The 17,113-nt window shown below is 49.8% G+C and overlaps 2 protein-coding genes across 3 annotated transcripts in view; one reads left to right on the top strand and one right to left on the bottom strand.

The window, feature by feature from the left end:
* Window positions 1-17,113, top strand: part of mgat3b (beta-1,4-mannosyl-glycoprotein 4-beta-N-acetylglucosaminyltransferase b) — a 45,484-nt gene that overhangs the window by 14,469 nt on the left and 13,902 nt on the right. For both annotated transcript variants that reach the window (XM_072463533.1, XM_072463532.1), the window contains 2 exons: window positions 306-907; window positions 13,443-13,725. In XM_072463533.1, the coding sequence (XP_072319634.1) occupies window positions 306-907; window positions 13,443-13,725 (885 nt within the window). The remainder of the gene's footprint in view (window positions 1-305; window positions 908-13,442; window positions 13,726-17,113) is intronic.
* Window positions 12,211-17,113, bottom strand: part of LOC140377918 (lysophosphatidic acid receptor 2-like) — a 283,463-nt gene continuing 278,560 nt past the window's right edge. Inside the window, exon 4 of the mRNA XM_072463535.1 lies at window positions 12,211-12,222. Within this exon, the coding sequence (XP_072319636.1) occupies window positions 12,220-12,222 (3 nt within the window). The 3' untranslated portion in view covers window positions 12,211-12,219. The remainder of the gene's footprint in view (window positions 12,223-17,113) is intronic.

Here is a 17,113-nt window from a genome sequence, read left to right as displayed (position 1 = left end):
TGGCACTCTCCCATCACCAAAGTTTTGCACATTTCTGACAAGACATGTTTCTCACATTTCTGATGGACTGCAAAATATGAATGTGCCTTTAAATGTTTTTGAGTTTTGCTCAAAAGATATATTTACAGCTTCATTTAAGTTTTCTTATTATAGACGATATATATGATTAAGGGTGTTGCACGTGTTAAAGCATGAGATACTAAATCATATGGCCTATGCTATAATTGTTTTATAATAGCACCATCTTAACTCAAAACAGCATATCTTCAGCAAATAATGTCTGACTTACTGTGTTGTTCCTAAAGGAGAGAGCAGAGGATAAACCCTGCACAGTCCCCACACTTCCAAAACACAATGGCTTGTTGTTTCTTAAGGACGGCCTCTCGGACCCATTGGAAGCCATGGGAGACCTGCACAAACGCTCTCACCAACTGCAGGACGACCCAACATCATACTTTGCACACACCAAAGCTGGGGCTTTGTGCTTCAGGCAGGGCACCGAGGTGGCCACTCCCAAAGAATCCATTGGGAAGATGGGGGGCGCCATAGGGGGTGCTGTCGAGAGCACTCGGGCTGGTCATCGTAAGCTTGCCGAGGTCCAGTCGTCCAATCTTCCTAAACCCAAAACCAGAGGGCGGCCTCCGGGCAAGCGGCTGGTGAAGTGTGTTTGTCGCCCCGGTTGGCACGGCCCTTATTGCGGTGTACCAACCATGGTGTACCACTCCAACCTGCCGACTAAGGAACGGCTCACCCCCCGAGAGACACCACGACGGGTCATCAACGCCATCAACATCAACCACGAGTTTGACCTGCTGCACGCACGCTTCCACGAGCTGTCCCAGGCTGTGGACCTGTTCATCATCTGCGAGTCCAACTTCACGGCGTATGGGGAGAGGCGCCCCCTGGGGTACGCACACTTAACACACACTCTGCTCATACACATTTTTCATCTAAACTGAGGCAGCTCTGCTACCAATCCAACTTTTACTGACACCGTATTTTTTTGAAGTAGAAGTTTCTAGTTTTGTTAAGCTGCATTTACAGATTCTCACCCAAAGAGCAATTGGTAATTTGGTGGAAATCTACCAAATCACCGTGTGGCTGGTTGGCATTGAATCTTTTTTAGATCTGTTTTAGAGCTGGATCAGACCTAGTTTACGCCTTAGCTTCAAAGATGACTGTATAAATAGTTTCACACCACTCAAGTAGCAGTTTAGAATAGAATTGCCATCATACGTGGTGGCAGAAATTTGTCTTTGGCTTGCTCATACATCACGGAACAAGCACACTGACTATTAAAAAAATCATAATAATAATAATGTGCTTGTTCATATAGGTTCTTTACAGACAATACAGCAGAACCAGCTGGGACATTGCCAAGTCCCTATGTACATTGTTTAATCTGTTTTTCACTGTCACCCTCCGAGTCAACTGCTGTTGTGATTTTGGGCGTTACAAAAATAAATTGAAATGAATTGAAAAAGGCACCAACTGAGTGACACTGGGAAGTTATGATTTATTCAGCTCCTTGGTGGCACAGGGCACAGAGGAAAGGATGTACATGTTTTCTTAGCTGAAGGAAAATCTTTATCTCTGCCCCAATGGAAGCAGTTCAAAGGGATGGAACAGTGGGTGTGGGTTTGTGAAGGAAAGTTGAAAAATATGTAGGAATTAAGGAAATGGAGCCGCATTTTCTAACTGTCCAAACATTTGGCACAATTGTTTACGCTTTTACTCTGTAGCACTTTGTAAAGAGCCTCAATATTTTGGATTCAAATGTAAAGTACAATATACATGATTTGTATTATTAGGCCCGAGCCGAAGGACGAGAATTGTCACGGCGAGGGGCTTATTAAAATTGTATCCGGGGGCTGGAAAAACGCTAAGATCGAGCAGTAAACCAGGACAGATATGCTAGTGAGCGGTATTGAAAATTAGAACTCAGTGAGTTCTAATTGTTAAGACCCCGTGAAAAAATATTGAAAGACACCTCAAAATCTATTAACATGGGGCCAATGGGAGCCTGACACCAAAAAAAGTTGCAGTAAAAACATGACGCTCACTCCAAAAAATATTTCATGTGAGGATGTAAAAAATAATATTATGACCCCGCCCTAAGTCATACAGGAAGTCAGCCATATTGGATTAAACACGGCACTGACAAAAGTGTACCTTGTAGTACTTTTGGGATTTTCTCTTACAGCTTTCATTGAAAGACCCACGAGCAAGGAAATTTATGAATTTTAATCTGATATGCCTTTGGGTATGGTCATCGTGAATTTTAAACAAAATCGCAATTTTTTGAAAATTTGAAAAAAGTCTACATTTCTTTTTTTTTATTTTACTAGAGCATTTGTGAAGATTTCCAAGCTGAATGCAATGACCTGCAGACATAGTGGCTAGCTAATGAAATGGCTCTATAGTGCCCTCTCCAAATTTGATTTTTAAAAAATCATAAAAGTGAATGTATTTGTCCTGAAAACATTTATAACGGGTTAAATTGTGACCGGACATAATGTGACAAAATTAAGTGACTCTAGCTTGAGTTTTTATAGCGGGGAAAAAAAAGTCTAAAAAAGAGTTTCCGTTAGGCTGAGCAAATAATATGTCTGTTTGCCGTAACCCGACCGACCCGGTTTGAATCTAGCCGACTGAGAAAAAAATATCAGCATTTTGTTGAAAAAACTTCAAAATCTTTTACTTTTCAATTATTTCGCCGACTCACCAACCGGTCTTTCCTAAACCACCGTGTTGAATATTTTTATCACATTGGTAAACCTATCTTTCATCTCAAAGGACTCATAACGCACCGCTCATCCACCTGCTTCTGTAATAAAACAAAACGCGCATAGATGTCATTATATTGTCTTTTACAAGTTAGTTTGTCTCAGTCGGCGCCACTGATCTGTCCATAGTAATGTCACACTCTATCACGGTGTGAAATTTGACTCACGCAATGCATTCTGGGATTGAAACACGCCCAGCAGCGTCATCACAACAAACTTGGCGGCGCCCATGTCCCCCGTATGTTCCCTCCGCTCGCCTTCGCTACCAAAATAAAGGATAGCGGCGTACAAAAGGTCGATTGAAATATATTAAAATCGTGAGATTTAGTCTCCCGATCGGGTTGATCGAGACGTTTTCCGTCATTGACTGTTGAAGCCTGACCCCTGGACTGTTGAAGCCTGACCCCTGGACTGTAGAAGCCTGACCCCTGGACTGTTGAAGCCTGACCCCTGGACTGTTGAAGCCTGACCCCTGGACTGTAGAAGCCTGACCCCTGGACTGTTGAAGCCTGACCCCTGGACTGTTGAAGCCTGACCCCTGGACTGTTGAAGCCTGACCCCTGGTGGTCACTCCGACTCAAAAAATGGCAAAATTTTGATCTTTTTTTTTTGCCTTCAGAGTAAAAACAAAATAAGAATTTGCCTACCGACCGACCCACTTGAAAAAAATGTTGACTCGGGTTACAGCAAACATACAATTTATTTGGGGCAGCCTTATTATTATTTATTTGTTTTATTTGTTTCTCCCACAAACCACCCCAATTTTGACCCCCTGAACGTTAACGATTTTGTTTTGTTTTTCGATGAAAAATTAGTTTTTTAGGTGTTTAAAAAACTAATTACGCAAAATGACTCGCTTGCGCCACGTCAAATTTCAAAATGAATTACGGCAATGACGGGCCTTTTTTTATCGCAGTCTTATTCAAATTGGTACAAACATACCTAATGTTAGGACGAGTAAAACATTATTCTATGACCCCACCCTAAACCCAACAGGGAGTCCCCATTGTGGGCGAAACCCAATAATTTTTTTACACTTTGGATTTCCAGTCAAAAGGCTTGAAAATTTGTCAAAGTGAACTACACCCATGTGCGATTAGAGTTAATTCTTTTGATTTTTGATACAATTCCAAGCTCGTGGCAAGCTCGTTGTCATATTTTTAAGTGTTAAAACTTGCGTTTATCTGTCATGAGATGTCCTATTTTCCGACATTAATATATGTTTTGTGCAAAATGATGAGCTGAACGCAATGATGTATAATATAATATAGCTATATTTTACAACGGCTGTACAGCGCCCCCTTGTGTTTGGCACAGATATTCTTCTTACCATTCTGAAAAAGCCAAGGAGGGCATACCTCAATCTGCAAGCATGTTACCATGGCAACCTAACAAATATTGTCATTGATTTACATGCGTTTTGGTTTACAAGCATTTTGAAAGGATGAAAAAATGTACTATAAATACATTTCATCTGGCACAGACATCCTTCACTAGCGAGGACCACAACCCAAGCTAAGATGCAAAGTGTTTATTGACATAAATTAGAATAATAATTAGAAGAGTGTGGGAGGGAAGGGCTCGAAGTTACGAACGCTGATGTGTGTGACCTGGATGCCTAAATAGTTTAGCCGCAGGAAGGGGCGTGAAAGGGGTGTGGTTAGGGATGCATACCTAAACCCGCGGTCAGGTTCAAGTCCGGATTCGAATCCAGAGGTTTAGGTTCAGGTCCGGACTCATTAGATCCGGACCTGAACCATGCCATATTTACATAATGTTATAACAGCGTAACAAAAGCTACTTGGCTAAATTAAGTTGAAGACACTTGAACAAGGACGACTATCAAACACAAGGCTTAACTGCAGACTGAAATAAACTCAACTTGTCTGCTTTATTCACTGTTTTTAACAGAAGTTACAACTTACAAATCACAAGCTAAGACTCAACTCAACAACAAGAGCATGTTGAGTATTGTTGACAGGGTCAGTCGGGGTCAAGGGTCAAAGCAGCTGTTTCATCTGATACAATGTTTTGCCTTTAGACACATTTCCACTCTTTAATGTTCAGATCCATTGGCATCAAAAGTCAGGTAAAAACCTTCAAACAGACAAAACACCAGTGTAAATAATTAAGTCAGTGTAAAATAACAGAGTTACAAAAACTAGCATGAAAGTCAACTTGAATAACTATAAAGCATCAACTTAGAAGTATCAAAAGTAGAATATGAAAATAATTTACACAACAAATCAAATCAGCCACAGCTTAAACAGTTCAGATAAAGCCAGCGATCTTACCGGCTTCACTTCAATGTTCAAATGTGGATACACGGTTCCGCACAGCTCGACACGTACGAGGCGCTCCTGTCTCACACGTACGAGGCGCTCCTGTCTCACACGTACGAGGCGCTCCTGTCTCACACGTACGAGGCGCTCCTGTCTCACACGTACGAGGCGCTCCTGTCTCACACGTACGAGGCGCTCCCGTCTCACACGTACGAGGCGCTCCTGTCTCACACGTACGAGGCGCTCCTGTCTCACACATGTACGAGGCGCTCCTGTCTCACACGTACGAGGCGCTCCTGTCTCACACGTACGAGGCGCTCCTGTCTCACACGTACGAGGCGCTCCTGTCTCACACGTACGAGGCGCTCCTGTCTCTCACACGTACGAGGCGCTCCTGTCTCACACGTACGAGGCGCTCCTGTCTCACACGTACGAGGCGCTCCTGTCTCACACGTACGAGGCGCTCCTGTCTCTCACACGTACGAGGCGCTCCTGTCTCACACGTACGAGGCGCTCCTGTCTCACACGTACGAGGCGCTCCTGTCTCACACGTACGAGGCGCTCCTGTCTCACACATGTACGAGGCGCTCCTGTCTCACACGTACGAGGCGCTCCTGTCTCACACGTACGAGGCGCTCCTGTCTCACACGTACGAGGCGCTCCTGTCTCAAATGTACGAGGCGCTCCTGTCTCACACGTACGAGGCGCTCCTGTCTCACACGTACGAGGCGCTCCTGTCTCACACGTACGAGGCGCTCCTGTCTCACACGTACGAGGCGCTCCTGTCTCACACGTACGAGGCGCTCCTGTCTCACACGTACGAGGCGCTCCTGTCTCTCACACGTACGAGGCGCTCCTGTCTCTCACACGTACGAGGCGCTCCTGTCTCACACGTACGAGGCGCTCCTGTCTCACACGTACGAGGCGCTCCTGTCTCACACGTACGAGGCGCTCCTGTCTCTCACACGTACGAGGCGCTCCTGTCTCACACGTACGAGGCGCTCCTGTCTCACACGTACGAGGCGCTCCTGTCTCACACATGTACGAGGCGCTCCTGTCTCACACGTACGAGGCGCTCCTGTCTCACACGTACGAGGCGCTCCTGTCTCACACGTACGAGGCGCTCCTGTCTCACACGTACGAGGCGCTCCTGTCTCACACGTACGAGGCGCTCCTGTCTCTCACACGTACGAGGCGCTCCTGTCTCACACGTACGAGGCGCTCCTGTCTCACACGTACGAGGCGCTCCTGTCTCACACGTACGAGGCGCTCCTGTCTCACACGTACGAGGCGCTCCTGTCTCTCACACGTACGAGGCGCTCCTGTCTCACACGTACGAGGCGCTCCTGTCTCACACGTACGAGGCGCTCCTGTCTCACACATGTACGAGGCGCTCCTGTCTCACACATGTACGAGGCGCTCCTGTCTTACACGTACGAGGCGCTCCTGTCTCACACGTACGAGGCGCTCCTTTCTCACACGTACGAGGCGCTCCTGTCTCACACGTACGAGGCGCTCCTGTCTCACACATGTACGAGGCGCTCCTGTCTCACACATGTACGAGGCGCTCCTGTCTTACACGTACGAGGCGCTCCTGTCTCACACGTACGAGGCGCTCCTGTCTCACACGTACGAGGCGCTCCTGTCTCACACGTACGAGGCGCTCCTGTCTCTCACACGTACGAGGCGCTCCTGTCTCACACGTACGAGGCGCTCCTGTCTCACACGTACGAGGCGCTCCTGTCTCACACGTACGAGGCGCTCCTGTCTCTCACACGTACGAGGCGCTCCTGTCTCACACGTACGAGGCGCTCCTGTCTCACACGTACGAGGCGCTCCTGTCTCACACATGTACGAGGCGCTCCTGTCTCACACATGTACGAGGCGCTCCTGTCTTACACGTACGAGGCGCTCCTGTCTCACACGTACGAGGCGCTCCTGTTTCACACGTACGAGGCGCTCCTGTCTCACACGTACGAGGCGCTCCTGTCTCACACGTACGAGGCGCTCCTGTCTCACACGTACGAGGCGCTCCTGTCTCTCACACGTACGAGGCGCTCCTGTCTCACACGTACGAGGCGCTCCTGTCTCACACGTACGAGGCGCTCCTGTCTCACACGTACGAGGCGCTCCTGTCTCTCACACGTACGAGGCGCTCCTGTCTCACACGTACGAGGCGCTCCTGTCTCACACGTACGAGGCGCTCCTGTCTCACACATGTACGAGGCGCTCCTGTCTCACACATGTACGAGGCGCTCCTGTCTTACACGTACGAGGCGCTCCTGTCTCACACGTACGAGGTGCTCCTGTCTCACACGTACGAGGCGCTCCTGTCTCAAATGTACGAGGCGCTCCTGTCTCACACATGTACGAGGCGCTCCTGTCTCACACGTACGAGGCGCTCCTGTCTCACACGTACGAGGCGCTCCTGTCTCACACGTACGAGGCGCTCCCGTCTCACACGTACGAGGCGCTCCCGTCTCACACGTACGAGGCGCTCCCGTCTCACGTACGAGGCGCTCCTGTCTCACACGTACGAGGTGCTCCCGTCTCACACGTACGAGGCGCTCCTGTCTCACACGTACGAGGCGCTCCTGTCTCTCACACGTACGAGGCGCTCCCGTCTCACACGTACGAGGCGCTCCCGTCTCACACGTACGAGGCGCTCCCGTCTCACACGTACGAGGCGCTCCCGTCTCACACGTACGAGGCGCTCCCGTCTCACACGTACGAGGCGCTCCCGTCTCTCACACGTACGAGGCGCTCCCGTCTCTCACACGTACGAGGCGCTCCTGTCCCACACGTACGAGGCGCTCCTGTCTCACACGTACGAGGCGCTCCCGTCTCACATGTACGAGGCGCTCCTGTCTCACACGTAGGAGGCGCTCCTGTCTCTCACACGTAGGAGGCGCTCCTGCCTCTCACGTACGAGGCGCTCCTGTCTCACACGTACGAGGCGCTCCTGTCTCACACGTACGAGGCGCTCCTGTCTCACACATGTACGAGGCGCTCCTGTCTCACACATGTACGAGGCGCTCCTGTCTCACACGTACGAGGCGCTCCTGTCTCACACGTACGAGGCGCTCCTGTCTCAAATGTACGAGGCGCTCCTGTCTCACACGTACGAGGCGCTCCTGTCTCACACGTACGAGGCGCTCCTGTCTCACACATGTACGAGGCGCTCCTGTCTCACACATGTACGAGGCGCTCCTGTCTCACACGTACGAGGCGCTCCTGTCTCACACGTACGAGGCGCTCCTGTCTCACACGTACGAGGCGCTCCTGTCTCACACGTACGAGGCGCTCCTGTCTCACACGTACGAGGCGCTCCTGTCTCACACATGTACGAGGCGCTCCTGTCTCACACACGGACGAGGCGCTCCCGTCTCACACGTACGAGGCGCTCCCGTCTCACACGTACGAGGCGCTCCCGTCTCACACGTACGAGGCGCTCCCGTCTCACACGTACGAGGCGCTCCTGTCTCACACGTACGAGGCGCTCCTGTCTCACACGTACGAGGCGCTCCTGTCTCACACGTACGAGGCGCTCCTGTCTCACATGTACGAGGCGCTCCTGTCTCACACATGTACGAGGCGCTCCTGTCTCACACGTACGAGGCGCTCCTGTCTCACACGTACGAGGCGCTCCTGTCTCACACACGTACGAGGCGCTCCTGTCTTACACGTACGAGGCGCTCCTGTCTCACACGTACGAGGTGCTCCTGTCTCACACATGTACGAGGCGCTCCTGTCTCACACGTACGAGGCGCTCCTGTCTCACACGTACGAGGCGCTCCTGTCTCACACGTACGAGGCGCTCCTGTCTCACACGTACGAGGCGCTCCTGTCTCACACATGTACGAGGCGCTCCTGTCTCACACATGTACGAGGCGCTCCTGTCTCACACGTACGAGGCGCTCCTGTCTCACACGTACGAGGCGCTCCTGTCTCAAATGTACGAGGCGCTCCTGTCTCACACATGTACGAGGCGCTCCTGTCTCACACGTACGAGGCGCTCCTGTCTCACACATGTACGAGGCGCTCCTGTCTCACACGTACGAGGCGCTCCTGTCTCACACGTACGAGGCGCTCCTGTCTCACACGTACGAGGCGCTCCTGTCTCACACGTACGAGGCGCTCCTGTCTCACACGTACGAGGCGCTCCCGTCTCTCACACGTACGAGGCGCTCCCGTCTCTCACACGTACGAGGCGCTCCTGTCTCACACGTACAAGGCGCTCCCGTCTCTTACGTACGAGGCGCTCCTGTCTCACACGTAGGAGGCGCTCCTGTCTCTCACACGTAGGAGGCGCTCCTGTCTCTCACGTACGAGGCGCTCCTGTCTCACACGTACGAGGCGCTCCCGTCTCTCACACGTACGAGGCGCTCCCGTCTCTCACACGTACGAGGCGCTCCTGTCTCACACGTACAAGGCGCTCCCGTCTCTTACGTACGAGGCGCTCCTGTCTCACACATGTACGAGGCGCTCCTGTCTCTCACGTACGAGGCGCTCCCGTCTCTTACGTACGAGGCGCTCCTGTCTCACACGTACGAGGCGCTCCTGTCTCTCACACGTACGAGGCGCTCCTGTCTCACACGTACGAGGCGCTCCTGTCTCTCACACGTACGAGGCGCTCCTGTCTCACACGTACGAGGCGCTCCCGTCTCACACGTACGAGGCGCTCCTGTCTCACACGTACGAGGCGCTCCTGTCTCACACGTACGAGGCGCTCCTGTCTCACACGTACGAGGCGCTCCTGTCTCTCACACGTACGAGGCGCTCCTGTCTCACACATGTACGAGGCGCTCCTGTCTCACACATGTACGAGGCGCTCCTGTCTCACACGTACGAGGCGCTCCTGTCTCACACGTACGAGGCGCTCCTGTCTCACACATGTACGAGGCGCTCCTGTCTCACACACGTACGAGGCGCTCCTGTCTCACACACGTACGAGGCGCTCCTGTCTCACACACGTACGAGGCGCTCCTGTCTCACACATGTACGAGGCGCTCCTGTCTCACACATGTACGAGGCGCTCCAGTCTCACACATGTACGAGGCGCTCCTGTCTCACACACGTACGAGGCGCTCCTGTCTCACACACGTACGAGGCGCTCCTGTCTCACACGTGTACGAGGCGCTCCTGTCTCACACGTGTACGAGGCGCTCCTGTCTCACACATGTACGAGGCGCTCCTGTCTCACACATGTACGAGGCGCTCCTGTCTCACACATGTACGAGGCGCTCCTGTCTCACACGTACGAGGCGCTCCTGTCTCTCGCATCTTTAAACCATTATAATAGATTCATGCTTTAAACTTATTTCGCGGGCTTCAACTTATGCCCTTCTGCCCAGAAGACGCGTGCGTCGCTAATTAGGGTCCGTGTGCGCTATTGACAGCGGCGCATGGCAGTGTTTACGTCGTTTCCAGCGCGAATTTTGCGATCAATGGAAGGTTTAAGATGGTCTAGATTCTAGAACAAAAAGAATATGGTATTTGAGTGCTATATTTTATATGAGTCCAGAACCGAATCACCAGGGTTTCGTTTTTTTTGGACCTGAACCGAAACGTTTTTACAAGTCCAGATCCGGTCCGTCGTAGCGGTACGCATCCCTAGGTGTGGTCCTGCGCCAAAACTTAAGATGACAAACTTATCGCTATTTCTTGCCATTCAAAAAAACAAAAAAATCAATGACATCATTCTTGACGCGGTCTTGTCCTTATGACGCGGTCTTGCCCCACCGCCCGTCAGTTTGGAGATTGGAGGAAAGGAGATAGTCTGTAATATAGCTAAACACTGCGGGAATCAATCTAAAAAACACTCTGGGTACATATATGAAGCACAAATAGCAATGTAAGAAGGTTAAAAGCTCTGAAAAGTCGATTTTGCATGTTATGGGACCTTTAACAGTTAGAATTTGGCACGCTTATTCTCCACATCACACTGAACATAAAAGCCAGTGGGGCTTAAGACACATAACTCTATCTTGAACCGTGCGGTCGTAAAAATGTTGTCCCCTCTTGATGTAGGCGGGGGGGATTAGCGGGGTGCTCTTCATGGTGGCTCGTATCCCGCAGTCACAAGGGGGCGAGGGCCTTTATCGCCGCGGGTGACTTTAATTATTATTATCATTACAATTAACACATTTTTCAATGTTAAAGTACACTTCTTTTTTTTTTTTTTTAAATTGCCAATTTTTCATCAGTTGTTTTCCCTGATTGGACATAAGCAGCAGATGTGACCGAGGTAGAGATAATTCTATAAGTGCAACCATAGCAACCAAAAAAAACAAACTTTCAACCAATCTCAGTATAAATGACTAGTTACTTAGTAGATTAGTTATGATTTGATGAATAAGAACATCATTGTTTTGCTAAATGATGTACTGTCAGAAAATGTGTTAGTTATGGGTAAGTTGTCCCTTGATTCTGATGGAATGTTGTGTATTGATGACATGGAAGTGGGATTCTGTGGTAGAACTCAGCTCCCTGTATCTTTTTTTTTTTTTTTTTTTTTTAATTTACTACTCCCACCTCTCTACATTATCTACATAATTATAGTTATCAATGCAAGACATTGAAAATAACTCTTCTTATACTGCGGTGTACAAAAATACCTTCAATGTTATAAACTAACTGTTTAATGGAAGGTGGAACTCACAGTGCAGTGATCAGACAGAAAGTAGTCCCAGACTGACAACTTCTCAGAAAATTAATCATCCCGTGACCAAACAAGTCGCTTTGATAAACTTTATTGAGTCTTGACAGGAACACAAAGTGTTCAATGAATGAAAAATGTCTTATTGAGCAGCTTGAATTTGGACACAGTGATTTGATCCAACGGCGCAGTCATTTTTCCCACGCTGGAGTCGTGGACACGTAGCTCAGATCATCGGGACAAGTAGCGTCCTTACAATGCGATCAGAAGAGAACGTGTGACTCCAGACGAGCTGGACATGTCCACATGAGCTGGACATGTCCACATGAGGAGGACATGTCCACATGAGCTGGACATGTCCACATGAGGAGGACATGTCCACATGAGGAGGACATGTCCACATGAGGAGGACATGTCCACATGAGCTGGACATGTCCACATGAGGAGGACATGTCCACATGAGGAGGACATGTCCACATGAGGAGGACTTGTGCTACTTAAATGGCAACAACAAAATTATTCTGATATAATCGGTCAAGACGCGTATTTTTCATTTCCTCGTTCGAACACAAGTTTAATGAATGCGAGCGTGCGCCAAAGCCACGCCCACCCCGCATCAAAGCCACGCCCACCCCGCATCCTTCATGTTGATCTACCGGTCGATCTCATGGATCTCTGGTCAAGCCGTGAGTTGCTAGAGTTTTAAAGCTCTGACGTTCGGACGAACTCGGTTTGTGTAGAAATGATCTGAGGTCGGAGATGCTGGTGCAGAATACATTTTTATTTTTATTTTTATGAGGTTTTGGCCAAAAAAACGTTGGGAAATCCGCAAAAACAGGAAAAAAAATAAAATAATTTTTAGAATCTCCGTTTTTGACCTCAGCGGACTCGCGAAACAACTTATTAAAAAACTCTCGCCTTAGAATAGATAATTTTTTTTATTGTCAACAAAGATATGTCCAAAATTACAGATGCAGACATGGGTGCAACAGAAGTGATCATGCTCCTATTTACACCACTGTAGATCCGGAACTGAAATGTTTGTCTTTAATGCTAGTTTACTCAATGACCCACAGTTTGTTACTATGATGACAAAGGACATTGAGACTTAGGTAGAGGAAAACGACGATGGTGAACTTGCCTCACCCTTTCTCTGGAATGCAGCGATGGCAGTTTTGAGGGGCATAATAGACATACAAACTCAACAATACACGGCTGTAATAAAACCTTTGGATGCTGAAAAAACTTTTGATTCTGTTAGCTGGCCTTATTTATTTAAAGTGCTAAACACATTTGAAATGGATGATTCAATAATAATAAAACATATTGAGGCTCTTTACAATAGCCAACATGAAGATTAATGGTCACTTGACTGACTCACTGACTTTAGAGAGGCTTAAGGCAGGGTGTGCTTGGTGCTACCTTTTGTTTGCTTTATACTTGGAACCTTTGGCCCAATTGGACACAATTTATCTTGTCTCAATTGATGGGACATTATTATTATTATTATTATTATTATTATTATTATTATTATTATTATTATTATTATTATTATTATTATTATTATTATTATTATTATTATTATTATTATTATTATTATTATTATTATTATTATTATTATTATTATTATTATTATTATTATTATTATTATTATTATTATTATTATTATTTATTATTATTTATTATTATTATTTATTATTATGCTCTGTCTGCTAGCTTCCTTCAGCGCTTGCTCAACGGCACTTACAACTACGTGCGGCAGAAGCTGTTGTATGTGTTCCTGGACCACTTTCCTGACGGTGGGCGGCAGGACGGCTGGATTGCGGACGACTACCTGCGCACGTTTCTGACCCGCAACGGTATGTCGCGTCTGCTGGGGCTGAGACCGGACGACGTCTTTGTCATCAACGACGCAGACGAGATCCCTGCGCGAGAAGGTTTGCTGTTCCTCAAACTGTTCGACGGCTGGACCGAACCCTTCGCACTGCACATGCGCAAGGTACACACACTCCAAGTCTACTGGCCATGTACTTTGGCCGCCTATTTGGGTTTTTGTATGTGTAAATGAAAGAATACAGTGAATATATTTAAGAAAATAGGATGATTCGTCTACAATTTTCATCTGATGAGATTAAGTGTCTAGTTTTATCTTATCACAGCAAAGACTCTAAAATGGTTCAAAGCATTATGAAACCATAATAAAACAACTGAATACATAAATAATACAATCATAAATAATGAAATAAATGTAATATGTAGTCCAACGCCACAGTATGAGTCATTTTTAAAGGAGACATCTTATGTAGAAATGTTACTTTTCAGAGCTTAATAACAATAAATTGCAGTAAACATGAGCTTTTGTTACTATAAAGACCACGTATCTTCAGTGCCAGTGTCATTAAAGTCACTGTTTTTCATTGGTTTGTGCATGAAGCCGTTAACTGGCACAACTCTCAGCTCCCTCTGCTCCTCTCAGATCCCTCTGCTCCTCTCAGATCCCTCTGCTCCTCTCAGATCCCTCTGCTCCTCTCAGATCCCTCTGCTCCTCTCAGATCCCTTTGCTCCTCACATCTCCCTCTGCTCCTCTCAGCTCCCTCTGCTCCTCTCAGATCTCCCTCTGCTCCTCTCAGATCTCCCTCTGCTCCTCTCAGATCTCCCTCTGCTCCTCTCAGATCTCCCTCTGCTCCTCTCAGATCTCTCTGCTCCTCTCAGATCCCCTGCTCCTCAGATCTCCCTCTGCTCCCTCTGCTCCTCTCAGATCTCCCTCTGCTCCTCTCAGATCCCTCTGCTCCTCTCAGATCCCTCTGCTCCTCTCAGATCTCCCTCTGCTCCTCTCAGATCTCCCTCTGCTCCTCTCAGATCTCTCTGCTCCTCTCAGATCCCTCTGCTCCTCAGATCTCCCTCTGCTCCCTCTGCTCCTCTCAGATCCCTCTGCTCCTCTCAGATCCCTCTGCTCCTCACATCTCCCTCTGCTCCTCTCAGCTCCCTCTGCTCCTCTCAGCTCCCTCTGCTCCTCTCAGATCTCCCTCTGCTCCTCTCAGATCTCCCTCTGCTCCTCTCAGATCTCTCTGCTCCTCTCAGATCCCTCTGCTCCTCAGATCTCCCTCTGCTCCCTCTGCTCCTCTCAGATCTCCCTCTGCTCCTCTCAGATCCCTCTGCTCCTCTCAGATCCCTCTGCTCCTCTCAGATCTCCCTCTGCTCCTCTCAGATCTCCCTCTGCTCCTCTCAGATCTCTCTGCTCCTCTCAGATCCCTCTGCTCCTCAGATCTCCCTCTGCTCCCTCTGCTCCTCTCAGATCTCCCTCTGCTCCTCTCAGATCCCTCTGCTCCTCTCAGATCCCTCTGCTCCTCTCAGATCCCTCTGCTCCTCTCAGATCCCTCTGCTCCTCTCAGATCCCTCTGCTCCTCTCAGATCTCCCTCTGCTCCTCTCAGATCTCCCTCTGCTCCTCTCAGATCTCTCTGCTCCTCTCAGATCCCTCTGCTCCTCAGATCTCCCTCTGCTCCCTCTGCTCCTCTCAGATCTCCCTCTGCTCCTCTCAGATCCCTCTGCTCCTCTCAGATCCCTCTGCTCCTCTCAGATCCCTCTGCTCCTCACATCTCCCTCTGCTCCTCTCAGCTCCCTCTGCTCCTCTCAGATCTCCCTCTGCTTCTCTCAGATCCCTCTGCTCCTCAGATCTCCCTCTGCTCCCTCTGCTCCTCTCAGATCCCTCTGCTCCTCTCAGATCCCTCTGCTCCTCACATCTCCCTCTGCTCCTCTCAGCTCCCTCTGCTCCTCTCAGATCTCCCTCTGCTCCTCTCAGATCCCTCTGCTCCTCAGATCTCCCTCTGCTCCCTCTGCTCCTCTCAGATCCCTCTGCTCCTCTCAGATCCCTCTGCTCCTCACATCTCCCTCTGCTCCTCTCAGCTCCCTCTGCTCCTCTCAGATCCCTCTGCTCCTCACATCTCCCTCTGCTCCTCTCAGCTCCCTCTGCTCCTCTCAGCTCCCTCTGCTCCTCTCAGATCTCCCTCTGCTCCTCTCAGATCTCCCTCTGCTCCTCTCAGATCTCTCTGCTCCTCTCAGATCCCTCTGCTCCTCAGATCTCCCTCTGCTCCCTCTGCTCCTCTCAGATCTCCCTCTGCTCCTCTCAGATCCCTCTGCTCCTCTCAGATCCCTCTGCTCCTCTCAGATCTCCCTCTGCTCCTCTCAGATCTCCCTCTGCTCCTCTCAGATCTCTCTGCTCCTCTCAGATCCCTCTGCTCCTCAGATCTCCCTCTGCTCCCTCTGCTCCTCTCAGATCTCCCTCTGCTCCTCTCAGATCCCTCTGCTCCTCTCAGATCCCTCTGCTCCTCTCAGATCCCTCTGCTCCTCTCAGATCCCTCTGCTCCTCTCAGATCTCCCTCTGCTCCTCTCAGATCTCCCTCTGCTCCTCTCAGATCTCCCTCTGCTCCTCTCAGATCTCTCTGCCCCTCTCAGATCCCTCTGCTCCTCAGATCTCCCTCTGCTCCCTCTGCTCCTCTCAGATCTCCCTCTGCTCCTCTCAGATCCCTCTGCTCCTCTCAGATCCCTCTGCTCCTCTCAGATCCCTCTGCTCCTCACATCTCCCTCTGCTCCTCTCAGCTCCCTCTGCTCCTCTCAGATCTCCCTCTGCTTCTCTCAGATCCCTCTGCTCCTCTCAGATCCCTCTGCTCCTCAGATCTCCCTCTGCTCCTCTCAGATCTCCCTCTGCTCCTCTCAGATCTCCCTCTGCTCCTCTCAGATCCCTCTGCTCCTCTCAGATCCCTCTGCTCCTCTCAGCTCCCTCTGCTCCTCTCAGATCCCTCTGCTCCTCTCAGCTCCCTCTGCTCCTCTCAGATCCCTCTGCTCCTCTCAGATCCCTCTGCTCCTCAGATCTCCCTCTGCTCCTCTCAGCTCTCTCTGCTCCTCTCAGATCTCCCTCTGCTCCTCTCAGATCCCTCTGCTCCTCAGATCCCTCTGCTCCTCAGATCCCTCTGCTCCTCACATCTCCCTCTGCTCCTCTCAGATCCCTCTGCTCCTCTCAGATCCCTCTGCTCCTCTCAGATCCCTCTGCTCCTCTCAGATCCCTCTGCTCCTCACATCTCCCTCTGCTCCTCTCAGATCTCCCTCTGCTCCTCTCAGATCTCCCTCTGCTCCTCTCAGATCCCTCTGCTCCTCTCAGATCCCTCTGCTCCTCACATCTCCCTCTGCTCCTCTCAGATCCCTCTGCTCCTCACATCTCCCTCTGCTCCTCTCAGATCCCTCTGCTCCTCTCAGATCCCTCTGCTCCTCTCAGATCCCTCTGCTCCTCTCAGATCCCTCTGCTCCTCTCAGATCCCTCTGCTCCTCTCAGCTCCCTCTGCTCCTCTCAGCTCCCTTTGCTCCTCTCAGATCTCCCTTTGCTCCTCTCAGA

The sequence above is a fragment of the Eucyclogobius newberryi genome, unplaced genomic scaffold (assembly GCF_026437365.1).
Source record: "Eucyclogobius newberryi isolate DKJ021-1_F unplaced genomic scaffold, fEucNew1.0.hap1 SCAF_4, whole genome shotgun sequence".
NCBI classification, from domain to species: domain Eukaryota; kingdom Metazoa; phylum Chordata; class Actinopteri; order Gobiiformes; family Gobiidae; genus Eucyclogobius; species Eucyclogobius newberryi.
Note: the sequence above shows the minus strand (reverse complement) of the source record. Positions and strands in the feature narration are given on the sequence as shown.